Source organism: Meriones unguiculatus, chromosome 4 (assembly GCF_030254825.1).
Source record: "Meriones unguiculatus strain TT.TT164.6M chromosome 4, Bangor_MerUng_6.1, whole genome shotgun sequence".
Taxonomy (NCBI): Eukaryota; Metazoa; Chordata; class Mammalia; order Rodentia; family Muridae; genus Meriones; species Meriones unguiculatus.
This window is the reverse complement of record NC_083352.1, coordinates 8538320-8565685: the sequence shown is the minus strand read 5'-3', so window position 1 is coordinate 8565685 and position 27366 is coordinate 8538320. Positions and strand designations below refer to the sequence as shown.

General features: G+C 49.2%; 1 protein-coding gene across 3 annotated transcripts in view; it reads left to right on the top strand.

Annotated features, from left to right (window-relative positions):
* The window catches only part of Rasa3 (RAS p21 protein activator 3), a 101339-nt gene that overhangs the window by 21132 nt on the left and 52841 nt on the right, over nt 1–27366 (top strand). For all 3 annotated transcript variants that reach the window (XM_021658631.2, XM_021658633.2, XM_021658632.2), the window contains exon 2: nt 19825–19942. In XM_021658631.2, the coding sequence (XP_021514306.1) occupies nt 19825–19942 (118 nt within the window). The remainder of the gene's footprint in view (nt 1–19824; nt 19943–27366) is intronic.

The following is a 27366-nucleotide window of genomic DNA, read 5'->3' as shown; positions in this document are numbered from 1 at the left end:
GCAAGAGGAGCCCTACCCAGTGAGGCTGCGGCAGTGGGAATCTTTCGGGAGGTTGAACTGTAGTTCTTTTTTTGCATTTTTGCCACGAGTGATACAGCCTCAGTGCCTTGCAGGAGGCCGTGGCCTATGGCCTCTGTCTAGCTGCAGTTGGTTTCCTTGCTTGGCCCAGTCATCAGCATGGCGCAGAGCGGGCTTAGGCAGTTTACCCAGAGTGATTACAGAGTAAGTAGGACCCATCTCGGTTCTCAGTTCTTTGTGGAGAACCACAAATCCAAGCTCGAACCAGCCCTGCCCCTTCTGAATTCTTGGTGAGGGCTTTAGAGTAGGAGGAAACAGTAAAATTAGAACTTTGGTTTTCTTCCCTTATTTGTTGCCAGTGACAAGATCGCTGGTGAACAGAGATTGGTTTTCGCATGTGTGTTTCTGGCTGCTATTCTGATGTCAGAAACCCCATTAAAACAGTGGCTCTTACTGAAGTGGCAATCACAGAACCTTTTTGGGTCTGGGCTAGGTCCTGTGCATACATGCTATGGTTGTTTATCTTGGGGTGTCTGTGGGACTCCTAACTGTGGGAGTCGGGGTATCTCTGACTCTTCTGCCTGCTTTTGGGATCCTTTTCCTCCCACTGGGTTGCCTTGCCCAGCCTTGAAATGAGTGAGGATTTGTGTCTGGTCTTTTTGCATCTTGTTATGTCATGTTCAGTAGGTATCCCTGGGAGGCCTGCTCTTTTCTGAAGGGAAAAGGAGGAGTGGGTCTGGGGGGATGGGAGGTGGGGGATTGGGAGGTGTGGAGGAAGGGGAGGCTTCAGTTGGAATGTCTTGTATGAGAGAGAAAAAAGTAGCTTTCTCTAGAACAGACTAGCCATGTGTCCTTCTAACTTCAGTTTCCTAGAAGGACCATAAAATTCCCTCTCTGCTCTAATTGGCAGCCACTGTATTTAAGTTCTCATTTTGCCCCAGAACCCCAGGGAGATGGCTCTCTGTACCATCCAGAACCCCTGCAGGCTGCTTTGGGCTTTCCTGAGAAGAGGAGGGCCTGGGGCCTTGAGAATGGTCTCAATGGGAATTCACAGCATCTCTTCCAATGAGGTTCCAGCTGCAAAGACACCTGGACCTGTCAGCCTTGGTCACTGCTGGGCTTGCTTGGTGGGTCATAGGAATTAGTGAAATGAGCTTGGTTCAGAGGCTGAGCCAAGCAGCACAGAGGCTGCTTGTGAGGAACTCTTTGCCCAGGACTTCTCTGGAGCCTGGCTTTCATGCCACTGGAGGCAAGTGGAGGCCTGTGAGCAGAGCCATGCTTGCAGGCCCAGCTCCACCACAGGGACAATGCCTACTGGGCAGTGCCAGCCCATGTTTGTTTCTCAGAGAACAGATCATATCGGGGGACAAGGTGAGAAACCCCCCCCCCACACACACACACTCATCAGTCTCAGTGCTGGCACTAAGTCTGCCAAGGCAGTGTTCAGAGCAGCGAGCCCTGGCTCCTGCTCACTCCGTTTTCTCCTTGCACTTGGCTGTGGTGACAAGCTCGGTTTCTTCTCAGCCTTTAAAGAATACATGCTTAGAGACACCGTCAAGGGAATTAATATTCTGAACATGCTTTAGGACTAGAACAACAAAGTTTTGAATGATCAGTGTTCATTATAAAAAAAAAACAGCATTATAGAAAGCAGAAACCATGAGCTCTTCCACTATGAAGGCCCTTCCAAGGGACAGAAGGAGCAGGGCTAGGGAGGAGTCTGGCCCTGAGCTGCTCTCCAGTCCTCTAGAGATGGGTGGTCTGGGGCTGGGGACCAAGCCAAGTCGGTAGTGTGCATTGATCCCTTGTTTAAGCCCTGTGTCCTACCCCTAGCATGGCATAGACCAATATGGTGCTCCTGCCTGGGAGGTGGAGGCAGGAGTATCAGGAGTTCAAATCACCCCACCTACAGAGCCAGTTCTCAGGCAGCTTGGAGTACATGAGACCTGTCTGGAAAAAAGCGGGTGGGGAAGGTTGGACAGGCAGCACAGTCCAGCATGAGGAGCCAACTTCAGGTCTCAGAATCTGCATATGAAGTCGAGCATGGTGGCCTGAGCTTCTGAGTCCAGCTCTGGGGAGGCAGTACATTCTGGGGATCACCAGTCAGCCACCGTAGCCTAGTCAGTGGACCCCAGGTCCCAGTGATGGCTCCTGAGGAGCAACGCCTGAGGCTGACCCAGAGCCTCCACACACGTACATGTACACGCCCACAAGGACGTACAGGCGCACACACGCACGCATGGACGCACACCCCCCCATGTCTGCATGCTTGCACAATCGAGCACACACACACACCCGGGAGCAGGGGTTCTGAAAAAGGAGGTTAAACCAGAGGTAAGCTGTGTGCACGCCTTCTTGACTCTTCTCTGTGCCGCCCTTATTCTAACCAAGGGAAAAGAAACCGTGCTCGGGCGCAGATCCCATCTCAAATGTGATAGCCCACAGCCCTCCTAATGCCCATGACAGTGTTTACACTCCGTGGTTTTCCTTAAGGGTGTTAAGAAACAATTTTGGAAATCGGGGTGGCACAGTAGTGTTGTCCTGTTTGGATCTGCTCCCCCAGACTAGCCCTGGGGTGGGGGGCCAGTCGGCTGTGACCCTGGTGTCCTGTCCGGAGCTCAGCCAGCGGTTCACAGAGGATCAGGATCGTATTGCTCAGGTAGCTGAAGCAGGGTAAGGGGCAGGTCCAGGGCCATTCAGGACTTTGACCCTTAAGCAGTGGACGCTTGGCTCTGGAGATGTTTAGGCAGTCATTTGACCAGAAATGCTTGGTCTAGGAGAGTGATACCAGCCAGTGCTTGGAGAAACAGCTGTTCTGCGTGGGAGTTGCGAGGACTGAGGCAAAGGTGACAATGGCATTGCCAAGGGAGCTCAGAGACCAAGGTGACCTGGTTCTGGTGGGTGCCCAGTGAAGCCTGATGGAGGAGAAGTGAACACAGGGATGAGGTGGCTTTAGAAGTCATCAAGGGGGAAGGGTGTGTCCAGAGGTGTTTGGGCTGCAGGTGCCAGTGTGTGCAGGGAAGGCCAGGGGAACAGCTGGATCAGTCCGGGCACAGGTGGCCATGCACTGGTTGGAGCTGCCTGACAAGAGGCAGCAGAGAGCCCTTGCCTGCCTTTGAAGAGGAAGAGGAGGTCCGTGAGGGTGGTGAGCCCCCTATAAATCAGTGTTGTACACACACACTGGGAGAATGGGACTGGGCAGAGGACTTGGAGTGTGGGTTTTTTGAAGGAGCAATTCTTCTGGGTGGGAATATTTGGGAGATGGGGTGCAGGCTGGGAGCTGGATGTTGGGCAGCAGGCCATGTCAGTGTCTGGAAGAAGCAGATGACATTGCGTTGGGAGAATAATTCATCGCTGTCACAGAAGGCAGGAGAATGGCCCTGATCTGGCATCCCTGAGCAACACAGAATGAGCTCTGCAGGCACAAGACAGGGCCATCACTCTCAGGGCGGAAGTCCAGGTGCCCGGGAGGACTTTTGTGAGAACTTTTGGCCGTGGTGCTTTCTCCCACGTCTAGTCTGTGCCCTGTGCCGTGGTGACTGTGGGACCAGCAGAGCAAAGCCCGCCACAGGCCACAACATGGCAGAGCCTGGACACACAGCACTGTTACCGAGGCTGGGTACAGAGAGCACACACTTGCCCGTTTCTGAGACATGGAAAACCCTTTGGTAAGCCCGCAGAAGCAGAGTAGGAGTGTGGTTTCACCGTGCGCTAGAGATGGGTGGTAGGTTGCTTTCTCGGGCAACGAACACTCTCAGGAAGTGAGGCTGTACTGCTCTGAATTCGCTCACAGCCTCCAAGGTGCAAACTTGAAAAGGGAGAATTGTATGATAGTGAATTACATCTCTGTAAAGCATAATTGCAAAAAATAAATAAAAAAATAAAACAAAAATCTCAGATTAGCTACTGTGTTAATTAGGGTGACTATTGCTCTGCTGAGAGTCTACAGCCAGAAGTAACTTGGGGAGAAACGGGTTTCACTCACTGTTTTTTTGTTTGTTTGTTTTTTAAGACAGGGTTTCTCTGTGTAGTCTTGGCTGTCCTGGACTCAGGCTGGCCTCAAACTCTTAGAGATCCACCTGCCTCTGCCTCCCTGAGCACTATGTCACCATGCCTTGCTCACTCGCTCTTCTGTATCATAGCTCAGTGTCCAAAACCTGGTAGGGCAGAAACTCAAGCAGAGTAGGACTCTTGTGGCAGGAGCTGAAGCAGAGGCCATGGAGAGGTGCTGCTTACTGGCTTGCGCAGCCTGCTTTCTTATAGAACCCAGAACCACCAACCCAGGGATGACAGCACCTGCAGTGGGCTGTGCCCTCCCCCATCATCACTAATTAGAAAAATGCCCCATATGCCTGCCTACAGCCAGATCTTATGGATGCATTTTCTTAATCCTCTCCCCTCCCCTCGCCTCTCCTCTAAAATGACTCTAGCCTGTCTCAAGTAAACATAAAACTAGCCCCTTCCCCTCCCTCCCTTCCCCTCCCCTCCTCCTCTCCTCCTTCACTCTTCTCCCTTCCCTTTCCTTCCCTTCCCTTTCCTTCCCTCCCCTTCCCTTCCCTCCCCTTCTCCTTTCTCCTCTTCTTAATTTCCCTCCCTTTCCTTCCCTCCCTTTTCCCCTCCTTTCCCCTTCCCTCCCCTCCCCTCTCCTCTAAGATCACTCTAGCCAGTTTCAAGTTAACATAAAACTAGCCAGGACAGCTACCTTCTGAGGGCCACAGTGGTCCCAGTCATCATGTGAGACTTCAGGAACTACAGAGTAGTAATAATTTGCTTGGTGACATCATGACTGGCTCATTTCTTGAAAATTGAGTTCAGTTTATCAGTAGAGATGAAGAGTAGGCATGCACCACACTCCATTTTTATGCCTGTAAAAAGAGGCAGAGGGGGGCTCTAGAATTCTGAGGTGTGCTGAGCTGGAACAGGAGGGTGCTGGAGGTGGCTGGCTTCCCAGCTGGAGCTCCATCCTCACTGCTGTGAGTGTATGTGAGAATGCTTGAGCTGAGCTTCCCAAATGTTTGTCATATCCCACTGGGTATGTGACAATAACAAAGCTAAAAATAAACTCCCTAAGATGTGTTTCTTTCTACGCTTTCTGGTTCCTTACAAAGATGAAGGTTGGAATGCGAGCAGTGCTAGGAGCATGAAATCATGTGTGGGTGATGGCCACCATCAATATGGAGGTAACAGCCTTTCAAAAAGGATGACACAGGGTCTGGGAGATAGCCTAGTTAGTAAAGTGTTTGCCTTGCGAACGTTAAGACCCAATGCAAACCCCAGAACCCACATTAAAAAGCTGGACATGGTGCATGCTTCTATCCCCAGCACTGTGGAGACGAGGCAGGCAGATCCCGGGGACTCTGGTCAGCTGGCATAGCTTATGTGGTGAGCTCCAGGGAGCAAGAAACTCTGTTTCAAAATATAAACTGGATGGCTCCTGAGGATCTCTGGCTTCTGTGTGTTTGTACACACACACACACACACACACACACACACTACACATACACACACACTACACATACACACATAAAATATAAAAGAATTTTTCAAATGGCACTCAACATAGAATTCAGAAAACCGTGGCAGTAATCCACACATCTTAAAGTGTACAATTCCCATTAACCATTTACCGCATTGTGCCCCCATGGATATCTAATCAATTGAAAAAAAAAATCCTCCCCAGAACACCCTGTCATTTCAAGTAGCAGCATCCATGCCTGCCCAGGTGACTGGCTCTGGTTTGCCAAGCACACCCATAGGCGCCTTGGGTTGCTCCCTCCTGCTGGCTGCTGTGGCTAAGCATAGCCAGTTTGGTTTCAGCATTTAGTCTCTCTCCTTCTCTCTCTCCCTTCCTCCCTCCCTCTCCACTCTCCCCCTCTCTCTTTCTCCCTTGCTCTCACTTCTTCCCTCCCTCCCTCTCCCTCTCCCCACTCTCCTAGATAAGCAGAGGGCTCCACAGGTCCAGCTTGCTGTTCATGTGGCTGAGGTCCTGCAGGATCTTTCTCTACTGCGGCTTTGTCTGGTTATGTCCCAGCAGTGGTCCAGTGTTCCAGTCTCTCCCCTTTCTCCGATTTGCTTGTTTGCTCGTTCTGTTTTCCTCCTTTAAACTGCAGCTGCCCTTTGTGGGTGTGAAGTGATACCCTGTGGTTTGGGTTGAGATTTTATAATGACTAATGATATTGACATACTTCTTTCAGGGAGTATTTGTTTGGGTCCCTGGGCTTATTTTATTCTCTCTGTCTCTCTTTCAGTTTGGTTTTCTTTGTTGAGTTGCAAAAGTTGTTAAAATTGAATTCTAGGGCTAGGACGGTGGCTCTGTGGTAGAGCACACGCTAAGTTTGTTAAAGGCCCTGAGTTCTAGCCACAGCTCCAAACACACACATCCAGACTCTTATCAGATGTGTGACTTGACACTCACACCCTCTCTGTGGGTAACCTTCCTATTTAGCCTTCCTGTTGTCTGAGCTCTTTGTTCCCAGAGACCGTGTCATTGACTGTTCTCCACTTACCACTGCTCCTGTGGGTTGGGAGGGGGCAGCTGTGTTGAACATGTCCTTGTGGGGGGAAATTGCTCTGAGTGTCAGAGACTACTGGGACTTCTTGGGGTTGTGACTAGGCCTTTCTTTTTCTCTGGAGCCATTATTGTGGCTATTCCTGCCTCAGTCTGCTGAGAGCAGGGCATGGAGGAGAGGAGAGGGAAAGGGAGGGGAGGGAAGGGAAGGGAAAGGAAGGGGAGAAAAGTTCCCTGGTCTGTCATGAGAGCATGGCCTCACCACTCACTGCAGGTGGAGAGTGTCTGGGACAGCGTGACTGGTTAGGGTTGAGTCTGGGTGAGGAAGGGGAGTCTGGGTGGTGGTGGGCTTGCTGGAATTGTACCAGCAAGAGGCAGCTGCAGTTGTCTTGTAGCTCCCTCAGGGCATCTTCAGTGTTTAAAGCAACAGGTAGTGGGCATGAAGGACATCTAGCTGGCTGTGACTGACGGTTCTACCAGTGCTCCAAAGGAAAGGGCTTGTAAAGATCAATTAAGAAGTGGGGTGAGGGACAAGAAGTTAGTGCTGGCCAGTGGTGGTGCCTGATTTTAGTCCCAGCACTCGGGAGGCAGAGGCAGGCAGATCTCTGAGTTCAAGGCCAGCCTAGACTAGAGAGTGAGTCCCATGACAGCCAGGGCTACAAAGAGAAACCCTGTCTCAAACAAACAAACAAACAAAAACCAACCAAACAAGGAATGCTTAGAATATAGACTTACCATTATCAGTGCTTTGACAGTGTTAGTTCCTGGCTTGGGGTGTAAGGCTTTCTAACTTGTCCCACTCTCAGTGCCCCTGGGACCGATTCCCCAAATGCATTGTTTCCCAGATCCAAATCCTTGACTCAAAACTAATACTGCGCATAACAGAGGAGCTCTTGCTGCAGGCCTGTGTGACAGCTTGCCTGAGATCTGTGGTCCTTCCAGACATGGCTGTCAGGGAGGGCTCTAGGGAGGTGGCAGGGACCCTGTAGTCCCAGGAGGGATGTCTTGAAGCCTCCAGGCTGATATGTGGCAGGACGGTTTAGTAAATGGGAAGTGATAGGTCCAGAAGATGCTGAGAAAATGGGAACTTGATAGTAAAGATGATTTTGGTTCCCCTAAACTATGTCTTCAGGGATCCCATTAGACAGTTTGTGTGCAGCCTCCATCTGAGCCTGGCCCTCATCCTAAGGAGGAAGAAGAGAGCTGGGAAGAAATGTGATGTATAAGCAGTCTAGATTGTTGACCAGGAAATGGCTTTAACTTTTGCGTTAATGACATAGAATTAGAGACCTTCAAAAAAAAAAAAAAAGCTGTAATAAAAAGACATACACCATAACTGGACACCACAAAGGGCATGGGAGACTCGTGTTTTTATTGGTCTAGCAATGTGGCCATTTAAGTGAATTTTGCACTAGATATTTTAATTCTAGGAATTTATCACCCAGAAACAGAATCCATAGAAATCTGTTTGTGCTGCTTTCTTGGTAATAGTAAAAAATGGAAACTAACCAAAGTGCCTTTTCTTGGGGAAGGTTAAGCTGCAGGCCCCTCAGCAGGCTCTCTCTGCTGCCTGTACTTACAGAAATGTGAGTCTCACAGTGTTCTTAAAGAGCTCTGTTATGGAATGTTGTCCACAGGAAAAGGAAAGGAAGCCAGTGTGAAACTGGAATCCAAACATTGTCAAATCAGCAAACAGGGACCCCAAACCGGGACCTTTAGGCAGTGGGTGTACTAGTCTTCTGCCCTAGATGTGGTACATGCTGAGCAAACAAAGCAGAAAGGGATGGATACTGACAGTTAAACAGATGGCAATGGCTGGGCAGAACTGCAGTGGCCTAGGCCCTGCCACAAAGTGATGTTTGGGATTTTTAAAGGGTTTTTATGTTTTTTGTGTATGGGTGGTTTTGCCTGCATGGATGTCTATGCATCACATGCCTTCCTGGTTCCCAGGGGCCACAAGAGGGCGTCAGTTCCTGTGGAACACATACACAGTTGTGTGTGCTCATGTGGGTGCTGGGAATTGAACCTGGGTCTTTTGGAGGAGCAGCTAGCGCTCTTGACCACTGAGCCATCTCTCTAGGCCAGATGCTTGTGATTTGCTGTGGGTTGCAAGGATGACACTTGGTTCTTAGCACACAAGATGATGCTGATGCCATAGATGACATTTGTGGGGTCAAAATATTTAATAGTTGACTTTTAAAGGAAATAGAGTTAGTTGTAGACATAGGAAAAAAAATTTAGTTTGGACAGAGTGCCCACTCTGACAGTGAAGATGGCAGCTGGCTTCATTCTCCCGTCTCTCGGCAGGGAGCCAGCAGGCAGCTTGGAGGAGATATGCTCAGAAATGGCAGGGAGGCTGGCTGTTGAAGCGGTAGGAGTTGGCACCCTGGCTGTCTTACAGAGCGGATGCAAGAGTGTGGCTGCACTTGGTTTAATCTTGGACCTCACTGGTTGAATGTTTTTCCTCCATGCATTCTGGTCTCGTGAAAGCATGGTGCTGGCTCCAACCCAAACATCCATCACTGTTCTATCCAGGCTGTAGACGAGTTCCCAGCATGAGAAGCAGAGAAACCAGAGGCCGTCACGACCCACTACACTGTAAATGAACCCTTAGGAGAAATGTCACCAAATAGTGTAGGTTTCGGGGCTGGAGGAAAGGAAGTGGAAGTGGCAGCAGGCAGGACTGGCCTCTTCCCGGGGACAAGAATGTTCTCATATTGGCTTTGGTGATGCTTGCGTAACTCTGCTGCTCTCCTGGGAACTAGTCAGTTGTGTACTGTGTGGTGTTGAAATGCTGTCTCAGTAGAGCTGTTCAAAAAACCCCAAAAAAATCTAAAGGCAAAATACCAGCACCCGACACACGAGATACACAAAATGTGTCCTGCATACCTTACTGCAGGGGACAGTTGGCTGCTGCAGCCTACCGCGCCGGAGAGCCTCACGGTTGGCTGGCACCCTCCTTATCCTGCTTCCTCAGAAGCAGGCGTTCCGCCATGGGGCTCCCTGCACAGAGGGCAGGCATGTTCTTGCTCTCGCTTGGCACCTTCCCTTGGCCTATGTTATTTTGATACCTCCTGTCACCTCCATGCCCTCCAGTCCTCTCTGAGGGGGCCACAGACTTCCCCAGGAAAGCAGGTTTTATTCAAATCGCCTTCCTCGGCACCTTTCCCGGGGGCCCCACATCTTCTGGAAGCTTCTGTGATATACCAGCCTTAGCCTCCCAACGCTGTTCCTTTTTTAGCCTCATCATGCTCCTGCCCACTCTGTTTCCTTTTATTTTCTTCCTTTCTCAGCTACCCTGAGCTTCCTATCCCACTGGCTTAGTGACAACTCTCTAGCAATTGCTGTGCAGTGACTAAGACCAATACTTAATTGCAACAGGATACTTGGAGATCACCCTGTAGGAGACGGGAAGGGCCTGGATCCTGGGTCCCACTAGTCCTGGCTGGGAGAGTAGCTTCCCAGCCACGGGTGACAGTCCCAGTTGATATCTGGGCCTCTTTCTTTCTTTCTTTCTTTCTTTCTTTCTTTCTTTCTTTCTTTCTTTCTTTCTTTCTTTCTTTCTTTCTTTCTTTCTTTCTCACTGATTTAAGAGCAGCATTCCAGCACAAAGACACAGAGATGAGTTGGGAACCCATGGCTGTGAAGTAACTCAGCCTCCCAGCTCCCAACCCGGGAGCTCTGAGTATCTGCCACAGTGACTCCTTTCCTTCAGGGGTCAGGCTCTGAGGAGGAAGGAGGAAGTTTAGGTGACACAAGAGAATCACCTTAGAAGTGACTTGGGCTGGAGGGCAATAAGAGGATCTGCTGTTAGCTGGGCTGGACCTGAGGCTGAGGGTGGTGCCAGTGTAACTCAGGGTGGGCAGGGCACCGCAGGGAGGGCAGGGTACTCACCTTGGGCTTTGGGAAGCCGAGCATCACACACTAGTTTCTTCTTCAAAGGCAGGAAGATTACATTCATTATAGCATTGCCTTTTGTGGCGCTTTGCAACCCTGTCCCAGGTAGGTCATGTGCGTACACAGCAGTGGGAAACTTCCTAAGTGTAGCACAATGCTAGTGTTTGGAATGTACCTGGATCTACTTTGGGCCCTTCAGTTAGCTACCTTAAGGAGCGGCAATCAATACTCTCCTTGGGGCTGCAGTCCGCACCCCAGGAGCTCAGGTCCACTTGCCCATTGCCAGCTTGTATGCAGTGCCCAGCATCCAAAGCTGGTCCACAGCCAGCATCATCAAAGACCACCGTGGCTGCACCTTTCTGACTGCTGGGAGCCAGTGACACCTGTGACTTCACTACTGGGTGCCGTGACTGGTGTGTGTGTCGGTGGGTGGGAGAGTTAGCTGGTGGGAGCTGCCTGGTGGAGGCTGGGGGTGGCTGGTGGGGGCTGGTAGGGGGCTGAGCAGAGGCATAACAAGACCAGAAACTAATGAAAGCTGTAGGCTTCTATGCCCCCTTTATCTTTGTTCAGCAGATGCAGGGGTCGGGACAGAGCAGAGCAGTTCTGACAGCTTTGTAATGGGTCCAGGGTCGGACAGGCCTCCCCATCATTCAGGCTTGGGCTTGTAGTGCTGTCTGGGCAGGTCCCCTCTGTGGCTTCTGCAGTGTGGGTAGGCCCCAAGGCCAGATGGGAAGTGATAACACAGCTCTATTGGGCTGGCAGGTACCGACAGCTGGAGAGAGCCCTCTCCTGGCATCTCTACCTGGAGCTAGACTTTGGGGCAGCTGTGGACCTCAGTGACATCCACATGCATTTGGGAGGTTGAAGGTTAGCAGCTCGCTGAGTGAGGCTTCCTGGAAGAGGGCAGTGTTCTCAGCCTCTGGGAAGCAGAGCTGGACGCTGGCCCCTTGGGAGTGGTCTGTCCTTCACCAAATGGCAGCTCTGACTCAGGCTCCCGTTTGGTACAGTAACTGGCTAAGGGTAGAGGTGCTGTGGTGCTCTGAAATAAACCACTCAGAGGACACAGGGACCAGCACGCCTGCTTCCTGCAGGTGCCTCTGTCGGCTTCCACGGGGTAACTCTTACCCCACTAGTGCTGTGCGTCTCCTGCCTCAGTTCCCAGGCAGGTCCTAGCACACGCTGAGGAGTGTACACAGGCAGCTCAGCTCGCCTAACCTGCCACGGCCACCTCCTGCCAGTCGGAATCTAAAGAAAGTGTGTGATCTGCACACACACACACACACACACACACACACACACACACGGGTCCTTTAGATGTGCAGTGTAGTCCTGGAGAGAAGATGCTGCATCAAGAGCGAGGGCGGTAAACACCCAACTGCCGCGCCCTGGGTGGGTCACCTTCTGCCACTGTTGCACGCACTCCGGGTGTATCATGCCTTCCTGACTTGGGCCCAGTGGCAGCTTGAGGGTGGGTACGTTAGGCTTTTGAGTGGCAGGTTGTTTTTCGGTGGTCTAGGCTTAGAAGATGATGGGGGAACTGTGGGCATAAATTAGATCTGGTATGTGAAGCTGTCACATCAGGACTAGCTATATATATATATATATATATATATATATATATATATATGCCTTATATGTCTTACATATATGTCTTATATGACATATACATATATATACATATATATACATATATATTATATACACACATATATATCTTATATACATACATATATGATATATATTATATGTCTTCCAGAATTTAATACTTTGGTCAGCCAGGTCACTCGGGACACTGACAGATTAGGGACGTGTCCGCATTCCTAGGGTGAGGCCTGATTGAAACAACTTGAAGAAGAATTTAAGGCCAGCAAACAGACATTATGAAACTTGGATTGAAGAAGCCATTTTGTGTGCTCAACACTCAAGCCCCAGCTCATGGCAGTCACAGGTCAGCTGTGGGAACAAGACAGGGAAGCCACTGTGAGAACCCGCCAGCTTTGGAACTTCATCTGCTTTCCAATAAAGGATGTTGTGCGTTTTAGTGCTACATCTAATGTGTGAGTGGCCTATGCCAAGCCCGGATAAACACACACACATGCATTTGCCCTGGAGAGCCTGTTACCAGCACTTCCTGGCACCCCAGCTCAGCATGGTCCCTTCCATGTTGGCTTTGACATCATGCAGGCTGGGACTGCTCCTCCTCCGCCTCTGTCTGCTTCTCAGAGTGTGATTCCACAGAGACAATTCTCTCCATGTCTCGTAGGCAGAGATTTTGTTCTTGTTCTGTTTGCCCACCACCTCGTTGCCCGCAGCCTCTGAATGAGCGGATGCGTGTCTACCCCTTGCAGTGGAAACACCTGTCCCATCTCCCCTGCTCACCCTGTGGCTCAGGTTGCCTAAGCTGGGGCTCTTTGCACACGTGTGCGGGAAGCAATGGTGTCTAGCTGCTCTTGGCTTTGGCGTATTAAAAACTGTAGCAACCGTTGGAGTCAGTAATGCAAAATCCCTTTTTCTTGCACCAAGAGTCACTGGTGTCCTGCTGCACTGTTCACAGTGAGTAAGTAGGTCTTGACAGGAACCCATGCCTCCAGCCTGGGCTGAACCGCAGAGCCACTCAGGAGCGTTCATGCCTGGTTCCTGCAGCCTTAACCCACACCGCCACCAGGACTTGGACTCCGGGTGGCTGTTCGTCTTCCCAAGGACTTCCAGAGGTTGAACTGAGAGGGAAGTTTAGAGCCACCTCCATAGGTGTCGTGAAGCATTGACACCTGGGATGGAACCGTGGGCCCTGACCGGAAACTGTCACCATGTGTGATGTTGCAGACCAGCCTTCAGATACATAGAGCCTGTGGACCTGTGGTGTGTGTCGATATGAAAATCTGTGCACAGAGCGGTTGCTTCCTTGCCTGTTTGTGAATTTGCATGGATTCGTGTGGAACCTTGAGTTTTCTCCTCTTTCTGCCTCCCTGGTGTCTGTGGCTCACAGCATAGTGGTGCGTGGAAGGCTCTTGGGTGTATCCATGTCTCTCTGTGGTGTCTATGGAGATGTTCTCTTCTTTTATGAGTGTTTATCTCCATTAGTTTAGTTTGTTATCCTTGGCTTGTCAGATCGCCACTCTCACTTATTTCATATTTAATTAAACAAGTTAGAAGCAGCCATGTGAGTTCCCACGAGTGGATGTACTCCCACAGGGCTTCCGTTTCGGCATCTCCAGGGCTTGAGAATTTCCATACTAGTTGCCACATCCTGCTCAGGAGTCAGAATGCAAAGACCAGCTGAGGCCCAGTCTTGCCACTAGGATTCAGGGTTCAGGAAGGAGACCAGTAAGTAAGGTAGATGGGCAGAGCCCCCAGGGTGTGAGCCTGAAGGGAAGACGTTTGCTGTGGTGATGGGCGGGGCCTTCCCCTTGTTTGGTCAGTGGACCCGTAAACTGCTCCTCCTCATGTTCTCAGAGCCCAGCTGAGATGGTTGGTGGACGTGTTTCTCAGGATTCTTCTAAGCATGGGTGGAGGGGTAGAACAACCCAGAGTTAATCCGCCTTGATTAGTACCCAGTCCTTCTGCTGAGAAATCTTTTTTGCAAACTTGCAGCGTACCCACGCCATTGCTGCTCTTAATGGGGTACAAAATATGGCCTTATTTCTGCATCTTTTGTGAGTCTTCACGGAAGACTTGGTATTATTATGTCTGATTCATTATTTAATATCACTTGCATAAGATGTCTGGTAAATCCCTCCTGGAGAGTTGGTGCATTTCATTTTTAAATAAAATAGTAAGATTATGTGATACCACATTTCCCAGAAAGCTCAGTGGAAAGCTGTTCCCATAAGCTAGGGGTGGGTAGATGTAATTTTCATTCTTTTTGCCATTCTCAGTCTCTTTATTTCCACATGAGTCTTATTTTATGCCCATTTTTCTCACTGTAAAGTGCTTCCTGTGCTTTGTGGAAACTGGGGGAATCTGAGCTGCAACGGCACTGTGCAGGCTCTTCCCAGGAACCCACTCTATGTTGGAGGCCTGTGGTTCCTGAGCTCTCTAATTCAGCATGCTCATGGACTGTGTGATGTCACTTAGAAATCCAGACTCACTAAAATAATAAGGCAGCAAAGATGCCTTCCAAGAATCGAATATTTTAATCACAAAAGTCTTCCTTTTGGAAAAACACTTCAGTGTTGTTAGAATACATGATCTTGACAGATGTAAACTCTGAGGCCCGATTATTGATTCAGAGATGCTGGCTTCAGTGCTGCAAGGAAGCCTGGGCTCCAGGAGGCCCTTCCCACCCTCCTCAGTTCAGAGTCTGGGAGGGAGGAAGCTATCAGCCAGCCGCCAAATCCTTCCTGGTTCCCCAGGCTTAGGCTCAGGTTTTGCTGGCTTATAGTTTATTTTGTTAGTTCTCAAGTGCTGCCATTGACTTCTGTTGGTGTGTTTTCAGAGTTGTGGGAATCCCTTGGCAGGGAGCAAGGATTGAGAGAAGTGGTTAATGGAGCTGCAATAGTGAGAGCATTCTTACTTCCGCAGCTCTAAGAATGAAACTCATGTGTTACCACCATCACCACCTATTAGGATAGCTGCACTCCACCGATCTCTGACTTATGTGGGTGTCATAGACCATCTTCAGGTACAGACTGACCTCAGCACAGTGACAGTGGTGGACTTCAGTATCCCGCTGTTATTAATAGACAGTTCACACTCTCTCTCCCTCTCTTTCTCTCTCCCTCACACACTCTCCCTCCCCCTCTCTCTCAACAAAGAGACATTTGAGTTTAATAATGTTATAAAATGAAATAGGAGCCAGGTGTGGTGGTGTACATCTTTAATCCTAGCACTTTGGGGATGGAGACAAGTAAATCTCTGTGAGTTCAAGGCCATCCTGGTATACAGGGTGAGTTCCAAGACAGCTAGGGCTATGTAGTAAGACCCTTTCACAGGAGGAAAAAAAGATGAAATAGACTTAATAGGCGTCTACAGAATATTCTTCTCAAACACTACATCATGTACATCCTTCTCAGCAGCCTGTGGAAATTTCTGTAAAGTCAACGACATTTTAGGGCAAAAAGCAAGGATTAACAAAGGCAAAAAACTAAAGTAATTGCTTGTGTTCTATCTGGTCACAATGAGTAAAACTAGGAATCAACAGCAGAACATGCACAAACTCAGAGAAATATACTACTGAATAGTGAATGGGTCAACAAAGAAAGCAGGGATGGAGGGACTGATATTTCAACCTACTGGAAGGGATGTATCTGGTACAATAAAAGTGTTTCAAGAGATGCACTCCAGGTCTTAGAAAAACAACAATCCAAGCCTACAACCAATAGATGGAAAGAAATGATGATGATCAGAACATACATTAGTGAAACAGGAACAAAAAGAAGAACACACACACACAAAGAAGAACACAGAGAATCAATGTACTGAAGTGTTGGCTTTTAAAAAAGATGAGCAAGAGACAAACTCTTACTCAAACAAAAAGAAAGATCTGAAATTAGTAAAATCAGAGGTAAAAAGGGAACATTGCAAAAAAAAATCAGTGAATTTCAGAGGATTATCAGGCCATATTTTGCAAGCCTACACTCTAATAAGTTGAAAAATCTAGCCAAAAGAGATGAGTTTCTAGGCACATATTACCTACCAAATTTAAACCAAGAACATATAAACAACATATGTAGATAAGAACAAGCAATAAAGTTGAATCAGTATTAAAAGGGTTTCTGGGGCTAGAGAAAGATGATTCAGCAGCTGAGAGCACTGGCTGCTCTTCTAGAGGGCCTGGGTTTGAACCCCAGCACCCATGTGGTAGTTCATAACCATCTACAGCTACAGTCCCAGGGAATACAGCACCCAGGTAAGGCCTCCAAGAGGTATGCACACATGTGGCACATAGGTATGCACACAGGCAAAACACACATATATGTAAATAAGTAATAATCTTTTAAAAGACTCCCAGCTAATAAAACCCCAGCCCAGACACGCTCACAACTAAACTGTACGATTGTTTAAAAAGAGCCAATATCAGTGCTTCTCAAACTGCCCCATAAGATAGACAGGAAAGGAACTCTGCCAAGCTCATTGTTATGAAGCTGGTATTACACTGAAACAAAACTGGACAAGGACATAATGACAAATAAAATGACAGGCCAATATCCTTAAGTAATGTTAAATGCAGTGACAAGATATTTCCAAACTGAGTTTGACTACACATCCGAAGTCTCATTCACCACAATCAAGTGAGCTGTGGCGCTACCTGTAAGACCAGCAGGTGGCTGTGCTGGTTGCTTAGCTCCTTATAGAAGCTGTGAACTTTGTTCTTTCCTGTGAATTCATCACGGACCCCAGGATGCATGTGGTAAGGCCTCCCTGTCTTAGGAAGCCAGCAGAGATTGGTCTTCTGACATGCTGAGCCTGGGCTCAGCTTTACCTGCCTCAAACAGGTTGGTCATGTGTTGAAGAAGTAAATGTTCTAGGAGAGCTGTGTTTCTAGGGTGAGGGTGGCCACAAGAGATGTTCTGTGTGGTTTTTCTCTCAACCGTTCTTGGTCACAAGGGATTCCTCAAGGAGCCTTTGAGAACTCTGGGGCTAGTTGGGCCTGGTGGTGCAGAACTGTAATCACAGCTACTCAGGAGGCCAAGGCGGGTAGATGATAAACTGAAGGCCAGCCTGAACAACCTAGCAAGATTCTGTCTAAGGGGGAGAGGGGGGAGGGACTAAGAATGGTGATAGAGCACTCACCTAATAGAGTGAAACTCCTCCCGACCCCCCACCTCCACATGAATGAACTCCGAGATCTTTGCACCAGTCAGACTCAGAGCCAGTATCTTGTCTTCTCAAGGCAAAGGTAATGAGGCCTCATACCTGCCCCACGCAGCCACTGTTGGAAACAGCCTCATGCAAATTAAAGAACTGTGAGCAGCTCTAATAGATAACATGTTTTAACAGGTCATCAGAAAAAAAAAAAAAAAAAGGAATATAAAAAAACTGCTCATTGGAGAAAAAACTTCTATGAACCATCTCCTTCATTGTGTGTCTCATATGAACAACCCTAATGAAAAGTTTGAATGTGAACTAGATGCCCTGTGGACTTTTTGGTTGACCAGTTTGTAAGTTGCTATCTTTCTGGTTAAATTGTTTTCTTCAAAAAGCTGAGCAAATGTGCCTGCCTGCTTATCACTTGAGGAAGATAAGGATGTTTAGTACTGTCTGCCCAGCTCTGAGTATAGAGCTCTGTTATGGCACGATTGGTTGTGCTGGTTGTTAATACCAATATAAAGTGGTATTGACAGGTGCTGTATGTGCCTCCAGGGTTGCTGGCTGTTATATGGCACTACTACTGGGAAGACATGAACAAATACCTACTCACCCCATAGTCAGCTGATAACAGACCAAAGTACCAATTCTACCAAAATCCAGCTTGAGTTTGCTGGGGTTATTTAAAGGAATATGAGTGAGGGTTTACATACAGAAGCAAGAACAACCCAAAGCAGCTGAATCACCAAAAGCCCACCCAAGCATGGGTGACAGCTCACAAAAGCTGTAAATCTGGAGACCTCTGCAGGACTCGTAGCTAAACAAGTGGGAGAATCTCTTTTAAGTAGTCCTTACTGTTTGAGTCAATTTGGGGAGGGAGGGACCGTGTGAGTCATGTAAGTTTTAGGGACTTCCTAAGACTTGTGAGCTATTTACTTCCTGAGTTTTAATGAATCTCTCTTTAGAACTTTCAGAGTCTTAAGGAACCTCTTTCCAGGGTGGAAGGTTTCGACTGATAAGAAATTGCTCTGTAGAACATTGGAAACTAAGTCTTCAACTTCCCTTCTTCCTTTATACTGATGTGATGGAATGGTATCTTTCCTCCTTTCTTTATACCAATAGACTGCTGCACATGGGCATCTGGTACCAGGCCCCTTTAAAACCGAAATGGCTCAGGTAGTTGAGGCCTTTTAGAAGGCAAGGGAGTTCCCAAGGTATTCTTTTACCTGCCTGCACTTTTATGGGTGCTGTTGTCCAAGATAAAAGCCACTACTTGTATTGTCCACCTAGTTCACCCATAGACTGGGCCGCTTCCAGAGCTATTCTGAGCTTCTGGCCCAGGAGCCAATAGCTGAGGTTGGAAAATCTTTTATACCTACTCAGGGGTAGATAGCTGCAGTATGGCAGGACTGTTCTACAGGGCCTGCTGGCACTGGCTGCCTCAGAATCTCCTGCCATCTCCAGACACGTTCAGGACCTTTGTAGGGCTTCTCAGAGGAAGAAGGGCCTACAAAAGGAGAGCAGAGGCCATTTCAGGCTTTTTCTTCTTCTGAACTTTTTTTTTCCAACTGTCAGATCACGGCTGGAGTTTATAGTTTAATTTTGTGAATGAAAAATGTGTCCTTGTGGTTCTTACTATCTATGCCATAATAAAAGAATTAAACATAAAAAGAAAACCACTTGACACTTGAATGGGGGCAAAATGTTGTCTGTGCAAGCATGGGTTGTCTTTCAGCCTCGGGAGGCATGTTTTGCATGTTAGAGACTACAGGCTAACATAGTGTGGCCCCGTGGTGTTAGCACTTTGGTGGGATGGAGCTGACAGTGCCGGCACACACTGCTCACCTCGGGCCAGGAAGCAACAGAGGGAGGACAGAGCAGAGTCCCACAACCCTCTCAAAGGCACAATCTCAAAAGCAATCCGCAGCCTCCCATCCCCAAAGGCTCCACTGTCCCAGTGGCACCACCCCGGGGGACCAGCCCTTTATCATGTGAGTCTTCTGGAACATCCCACACCTGAGCCACAGCATGCTGCAGCATGGAGGCAGTGAAGTGGGGCAGCCCCAGAAGGTAGACATGGTTTCAGTGGGGCAGCCCCCCGAGCCACCAGTGTCACAGAGGCAGGAAGTAGAAGCTGGGTGCTGGGAAGGGGCAGGGGCAGTGTAAGGGGGGCATTGGAGGCCCTGCTGAGAGGGGTAGAGGTGACGGAAGCCATGGGTCGATGGAGGCGTTGCTGCTCAGCATTGTGTGACCACACTTACTCTGCTCACTACGCCTAGAGCTGGCCGCAGCGCCACACTCTGTGTGCTCTTTACCTTGATCGAAATGTTCATAAGCTGAAGGGACTAATGTGGGCAAGCGAACAGAAAGTAATCTTCTGTCCCAAGGCGGCAGTCCTCACTCTCCTGGCTGGCTCTAGCGGTAGATGCACGTGTGACAAATATCATTCCAGACAATGTTTTGACTTGTAAGAAAACCACACCACAGGAAGAGTGAGTGAGTGTGCAAGGCGAAGGCACGCGCCTCTCTTTGGGGTGACTCCACTGTTCGGGCATGTGTGTGACTGGGGACTGTGCGTAGGTTGGCGATGCGTGTGACAGCGAGAATGTTGAGCAATCTGTGCTAAGTTGGTGTGTGTCCCGTTTCCTCTTTAGGTGAAGCCAAGAACCTTCCTTCCTACCCGGGGCCAAACAAGATGCGGGACTGCTACTGCACAGTGAACCTGGACCAGGAGGAGGTTTTCCGGACCAAGATTGTCGAGAAGTCGCTCTGGTAATGTCTGCTGCTGCTGTGATCGGTGCCACTGCCCTCCCTGCCTAGCCGTGGAGGATGCACATTTGTCATATGAGACAGCATCCACGGGGCTCTCATGTGGGCCACAGTGGGCACCGCTGGCCCAACCGGCTAGTGTCCTTGGTCTCCAGGGCCCTGAAGCACGGGAAACTCCGGAGCCACTTCCCCCATCCCTGGACATGCAAAGAACTGCTTGAGAAAGTCGGAAACTGAGGCTGGAGAGATGGCTAAGCAGCCCAGGGCATTTACTGTTCTTGCAGAGGAGCTGGGTTCAAGTTTCTAGCACTCGCAAGGTGCCTCACAACCATCTTTCCCTTGAGTTCAAGGGGGTGGCACCCTTCTCTGGCCTCTGCAGGAACAGGACTAAAGGCAGTGCACATGCATGCAGGCAAAATGCTCGTGTACGTAAAGTTACCAGAAGAGTCTGCATTAAGGGCTCAAGTGAGAATTTTAAGAAAGAAGATATTTTAAAACTTCCTCGCCCCACACCACATTTCTTTAAAAAAACATTTTAAGGGACATATGTATGCAGAGCTGTTAACTGAGGAGAAAGACCTCAAAAGTATTTGTTGGTAGTAAATACCTTTGAGTAAGGTAGGGAGAGCCACGGGATCTGTAACTTGTGAGTTTGTGGTCCGGGATGAGAGCTTTTCATCTTCAGCGTGAATTTTTAGTGTGCCTTGCCAATATGCTCCCAGTCTGAGAAGACTCTGGGCTGTGGCTGGGAGCATGTGGGGACAGGAAGTGACATTGTAGAGCCCTTAGCAGCTATCTGAAAGTGAGAGTGGAAATAGCGAGGAGGCTGTGAGCATACCATTGGAGCTAGTAACGGAGCCAAGACGATCACCCAGGCAGGCGTAGCAGCCTCCCTTGCGGTTCTTCTAGATCAAAGGAGGCAGCCCTGAGCCAGGGACTCCACCTTTTGGGTTTAGAATTATGGGCTGTATGGTTTCAAAACGCTATTCTGATTCTGAGGGCATTTTTAGCAGCTGAATTATATCCTTGCCTATTGCCACTTCAAGCGGTAGCAAACAGCGTGTCCTGATGACTTAATGAGTCTAATTTTTGGAAAACCACTCCTGCTGCCCGCCCCTGAGGGAGGTGGAGGGTGTACTCGATTCTGTCTGCCTTGAAGCCACCCCGCTGAGGCCCCAACGGTCATAGCTGTTTGTGTTGTCTGCGCACGCTTAGATTTAAAACACAAAGCAAAACTGAAGACTGAAAAATGCCGTCAGGAGTCAAGTCTGTGCTGAAGAATGTTTTACAGAATTGGCGAAGAAAAAGCTGTGGGGTGACTTTAGAAAAGTGATGTGTGTTGCCCTCCCGCCGGCTGTGGACTCCCGAGCACATTCCTGTCTTATCTGGGCAGTGTGCGGGTAGAGGCCCATGGACAGGAGGCCTGGCACCATGGCAGTGCTGCGAGCAAGCAGGAAGGATGTGCGTCTGGGACCCCTCTGCTGGGCAGGAAATCGGCGCTTGCCAGACACTGGCAGGTTTAGAAATAGGAGTCATGGTTTTCTAATTTGGGGCTTAGATGTGGTTTTTCAGATGCCAGAAGCAGGGATAACAGCCAAACAAAGGCAGTGGGTGGTAACACGAGCCCTCAGGAGGTTAGACAGCCATCTACAGTGAGCCCCAGATCTGCTGCACCCCTGAACTGCTGGCATGAGAAGCCTTCTGAGGCACACTGATGATCCCTGGCAGGTGCTCTCTCCTCCCAGGTAACCTTAGTAAGCTGACTTCTGGGCTGTAAACAAAAATTACACGTGCATCCTGGTGGAAGGGGTATGCTTGTCATAGAATAGGAATGGAGGTCAGAGGACAAATTCTGGGATGATGGTTCTGTTCTTCCACTATGCAGGTCCTGAGGCTTGTGGAAAGAACTTGTACTTGTATTTCAGGTCCTGGCTTCTGCTTTATTAGTTTATTCCCTACCCCAGATGTCAGCAGCAATGGGGAAGGGGCTGGAAACCACACCACACTACCCCCTGTAGCTGCCTAAGGAGACCGTTTCAGGGGCTTTTACTCAGGTGAAGCCAGAATCATCGGGTGAATCAGTATGAAGCAGGGTTTGAACTGATTAGAAAGACAGAGCTCTTACCACCGGGATCAGCACGGACGTAAATGAGAGGTGCCTAGGGGAAGGAGAGCGTGCCCCTGCATGTGCGCAGGCTTCTCAAGCTAGTCTTGCTGAAGTGTCTTTACAGTGTGTGCTCTTGATGCTGCCACGGTTGCATCTCAAAGGGTTGTGTCCTGAGCACGGCATGTCAGGAACGTAGGCAAATGCATCTGTGTCTTTCTACAATGTCAGAATACATTTCTACAAATAATAATAAATTCAGACAGAGGTTTTGATGACAACAATTTACTAAATATTCCCATTTAGCCCATTTAGTGAACGACAGATTCTTTCATTCTAATCTTAATTACTAATATTAACTTTCAAATCATTCACTACATATCACACAGCATATATAAGGACATATGTTTTATGTGTATGCATGCATGTATGTATCTATGCTGCAGCAGAGTTCGTGGGGTTTCAGAAGTCTTGAGAACAGGGTAACTGATAAAAGTGCAAATAAGTCTATTGGTGCAGTAGGAAGCCAAGGGGAAGCTCGGGGGCGATTGCAGTCGGCTGCACGATCAGAATTGAGCTGCAGGAGTGAGGTGAAGTCAAGTGACCTCATCTAGATGCATGAGCATGTGGGTGGATGGATGGACCTGTGCCAGTCCAGACAGGTGAGCAGGGACAGACAGACAGCAGTTCTCAGTCAACAGTGTGGCAAATTAAGCCAAGACAAAGTTCCTGGGCAGGTTAGGAATTCTGTGTCTCCATCTGTGATGTCAGATGCGGTGCAAGGGAGGGGGTTATGTGCTACCGCGGTCTGATTTACTCAGGAAGTTCTTGCATTCTGTTTTCCCAATGTGACATTTTTAGCATGCCTGTGTGCCCCTGAAGTGCCCAGTTCACTGATAAACTTATAGGGTGTCGCCCTTTCTGCTCAGGGTTTGTTGCTTTTTAAATATTCTTGTTTGAAATATCTCTCCATAAAAGAAATATTGTCCCTCTGTTTGCAGCCCTCACAGAAGTTTTCATTATCCTGGAACTTTTGATTCTCATGTAGTGAGAGACTTCAGCCAGTCTCTGGGGCGAAGGACTCTTTTCCCCTTCCTGTGTCCTCATCTTCCCATCCTGCCACAGGCTGCTCTCGGAACGTGCCAGCTGAGGCGTGGGCACCGTCTCTTCAGTTCATACTGATAAGCACAGAAGTGACCACAGGTGAAACTACAGCAAGAGCTTCAAGTGTGGGTCTGTGTGGCCACTTCGTGTGTAGCCGGGAAGCCTTCTTTACATTACTAGGCCTCCAGACTGGCACCCTAATCCCCGCACTGGGCTGTGTGTGCCAGTGCCTTGTGGAAGAAGTGAGCTATGGTAAATGCCATTCAGCCTGATGCTAAGTCCACAGCTGTGCTCTGAAAGCCTCAGTCCATGTGTTCTAGGTCAGTCTTGGGTCAGCATCCACTCAGGCAATCATGTGCCCATCAAAGCAAATCCAGTCTTCTCTTTCAGTCCAAGTCTCAACGAATTTTCCCATATAAAGTTCCAAAGAATGTGAACTGAGAGGGGTGTGTGTACGAAGAAAGCATGTTTGTATGTGTATGAATGAAGGAGTGATGCGCTATTGGGGCAACAGCTGGCGTCACACAGCAGTAGGACAGAAGGCTACAAAGAGCATTGCTTTTAAAAGTAGCATTATGCAGGAATGAACAGCACAGCAACATACGTGGAAAATTTGGTGAACGAATTACATTTGCCCATAGGCGTAGCTGAGCAGGAAACTGAGGCAAGTTTGAAATAGAACAAAATGGGAGGTACAAAAAGTTTAGAGAAGTGGAGGACAGTGTGGTGACAATGGCACAGCTTACCAGGGCACAAAGTAGCCAGACCTGAAAGGCCCAGGTCCCACTCAGGCTGTGGTTTGGTCTTGGAGGAGAGGGCAGGACCCAGCAGCAGCTGTTGAGATGAGAGGTGGGAGGGCAGACCCATTGGTGACTGTGGTAGTGATGAATAGTGGGACAGAGCAAGTGGGGTCCGCCGGTCTGTGCCAGCCTGCAGCTAGATACCACCATTCTCCTAGTATGCCGCTCCACAGAGGGCAGCTATGCCCGTCGAACAGATTCCTGCTCTCAGCCTTCAGAAACAGCCTGCACGGCTCCCCAGTGCCCTCCAGCACCACCCTTTAGATTAGATACTGATTTAGCAGCATTTGCTGCTGCAGCTGAAGACTCACGTAACTACAAGTCTGAGCTGGAAAGTAGGAAGGGCGTTCTCTGGCTGTGTATACACGGCCTGGCAGAGCTGTGAGAGCAGCAGGAGCTGGGTGTGTTCCCCTGGGAGAGGTGCTCACAAAATACACTCACCTTGAGTCCTGCTGTGTGCCTGGACTCAGTGCAGAGCCACACAGAGAATGTGGGAAGGGTGAACAGAGCTGAGTTTCCATTGCCCCCTTTTCACTCATATGGACACTTTCTCGGGGTTCACGCTGTGTGTCTCTCCCATGCGTGGATAGTACCTGGCGGGGCCTCAGTGTTCATGCTCACACTGCTGCGTCTCTGAGAGAGTGCACTCCTGTCCACCCCTTTTCTCTACTCTCAACTCTTGGAGAGACACTGAGGAGAGCAAGCCCAGCAGGCCCCAGCCCTTCCCAGTGAAGGTGATATTGTTGAAGGTTATGTCCCCTCCAGGAAGAGATACTCCTGATGCTGAAAACAAACTTAGGTATAGTTTTATTTCTCTTAAGAGACACCATGACCAAGGCAACTCTTATAAAAGAAAACATTTAATTGGGGACTTGGTTACAGTTTCAGAGGGTTCATCATTATCATCATGGTGAGAAGCAGATGGGCATGGCTGGAGAATTACCTGAGAACTTTACATCCTGGTCCACAGGAAGTAGGCAGAGAGAGGAAGAGGAGAGGGAGAGAGAGAGAAAGGAGACAGAGAGAAAGACGGACAGACACTGGGCCTGCTGTGGGCTTTTGAAACCTCCAAAGCCCAGTGACACACCACCTCTAATGAGGCCACACCCCCTAATCCTTCTCAAATAGTCCCACTTCCCTGGTAACTAAGCACCAAAATATTTGATTTGAGCCTGTGGGAACCATTCTTATTCAGACCACCACACAACCCTTTGCTTCCTCAACCTCATAGAGCTGTAGCTTTTATCTTTTCTGTGAGAGTAGCCCACTACTCACGTTCTCATTCACTTAAGTGCTCTAGGACCCTACTCTGGATGGCTGAGAAAGCAACTCAGGGCTGCCACTGTCAAAATCCCCAGGACCCTCTATAGCAGAAAGAAACAATTAGAAAGAAGGGAGTCTATGCATAGGGAGTTACTGTCTGACCAGTAACAGGGTGTGTTGCTCTGATACAAAATGACCATTTCAAAAGGGTCACCACCCTCATAGCTGCAAGAGATTCCATCAGCTGTGCTACCTTCAGTTCCTGGTGTTAGTCTACAGCCAGAAGCACTGGCTGGGAGTAGGTGTTCCTTCAGGGCAGTTACAGTGTTGATGGCTCTGGCCAGTGGTGGTGAGGCGTCCAGGGTAGGATTCTAGGCCGTTAGGAAAGGCTACTGACTAGCAGGAATCTGTAGCAGACTCCATGAGCCTTGGCAGCGATGATGGCAAATGCTCATGGCGACTCTGTCAGTCGATGGTTCTAGTGCAAGAGGCTGTTGCAACAAGAGAGTGAGAGCCAGGGGTGTACCTAACGGAGAAAGGCCTGTAGCCATGTCTTCTCCCTTCCTTGTCTTTGATTTTGGGCTCTGGAGAAGGGTTGTGGACATGAAGACATCTGAGATGACCCTGTCTTAAGGAAGTGTCTATTTTCTTTATCTGGGAATGGTTTGGGTCTATGGTATCCTGAAGGGACTTACTCTCATTAAAGTCCAGTTACTGTGGGAGTCATGAAGGTGCTGGTGCCATTCCACAGTTTTACCATTTGGCTGTGCCGTCTCTCCAAGGGTCTGGTTAACTTGGAGGTTCCTGGATCTTTTGGACAGAGCCTAAGAATTCCCTGGGTTTATAGTGATTCCACTCCAGGTTGGGCCCTCAGCAGCTCAGAAAGCCACTAGGTCCCCTACTCCTATACCTTGTTTTAGCCCTCATTCAGCTACAATACCCTCAGCTAATTTGTCCAAAAAACAAAACAAAACAAAACAAACAAAAAGACAAAACCCCTCTAGATGCTCTTCTCCAGCTGGCAGCACACCTGTGTCCGAATGAGGGCTTCCTTCTACCCATGAACAGCAGCCGGCTGGGCCATCAGTTGGTTTCTATGTCCCAAGCTCTCTAAGCAGTTAACTACATTCTTCTTTCTAGTCATCCAGGCCAAGCTGGGGCTTCTCAGCCTATGTCACTCATGGGAACCTCTCCAGGGAGGGACTCTGGGTCCCTTTCCTATGAGGTGCAGGGAGCTAGGCCCAACACTGACCCTCTTCCTCTGTCCTGGGTGCCTCTGTTCTTTTTGAGAACTGTGAAGTACCTCTCCAAGGACTGCAGTTCCCTCCTGTGCCCTGTCTGCTCCCTATGACATGGTTTTAGAACCTTCCAGTCCTACAATTGGCCTGGTGTCAGACTTTGTGGGTTTTCCTAGGAATCTTTTCTTGATCGTATCAAAGCACTCCTATGGACCTGTGTCCTGTCCTGGTGCAAGGGAAGTCTAAGAACAAGAGGCTTGGTTTATCCCAATACCTGCCTGATGCCCAAGGCTCCAGGGCCAGTGACACAGGCGACAGGTGCTTCCTGTCCTAGAAGACCAGTTGAGGCAGGAGCCCAGGCCACATTTCTCATCCTCCAGCCTCACACCATGCGTCGTGAGCCAGTTCTTCTCTCCAGGTCTGTGTTTAGTTTGAAAATTTGCTGATCTGTGTGCCAGAGTTTCAAGATAAACAATCCCACCCTGTTTCTGAACTGCACTTAGGTACCCTGCAGCCAGCGCTCCAAAGGCTTCCTGCCGAAACCCCGGGGCGTTAGGCTGTGACACACAGGGCATCAGGCAGGAAGCTAGCCTGGTAGAGAAGCACCGTGACCTGACTTCGGGAATCCCCCTTTCCCTGTCTCTGTGTAAATGGACTGAGAGCCCCCAGTGGAGTTTTTCCATTTTTTACTGGATGATACCGTAGTCTTCTCTCCCTAGAGCCTCCCTGTTGTGTGGATTCCCTGTGGACTGTTCTGGTGGCTGTTTCCCAGGGCATCAGGCTGAGCATCAGTGGTTAAATCTGGACTGCTCTGTCTCCCTGGCCATCTGCGGTGCAAGCTTCCAGGAAAATCCCAAATCAGAGGACTTAAAAAGCAGGTGTGGTGAAAACAGTGAGGCTTCTCTCAGGCCTGAGTCC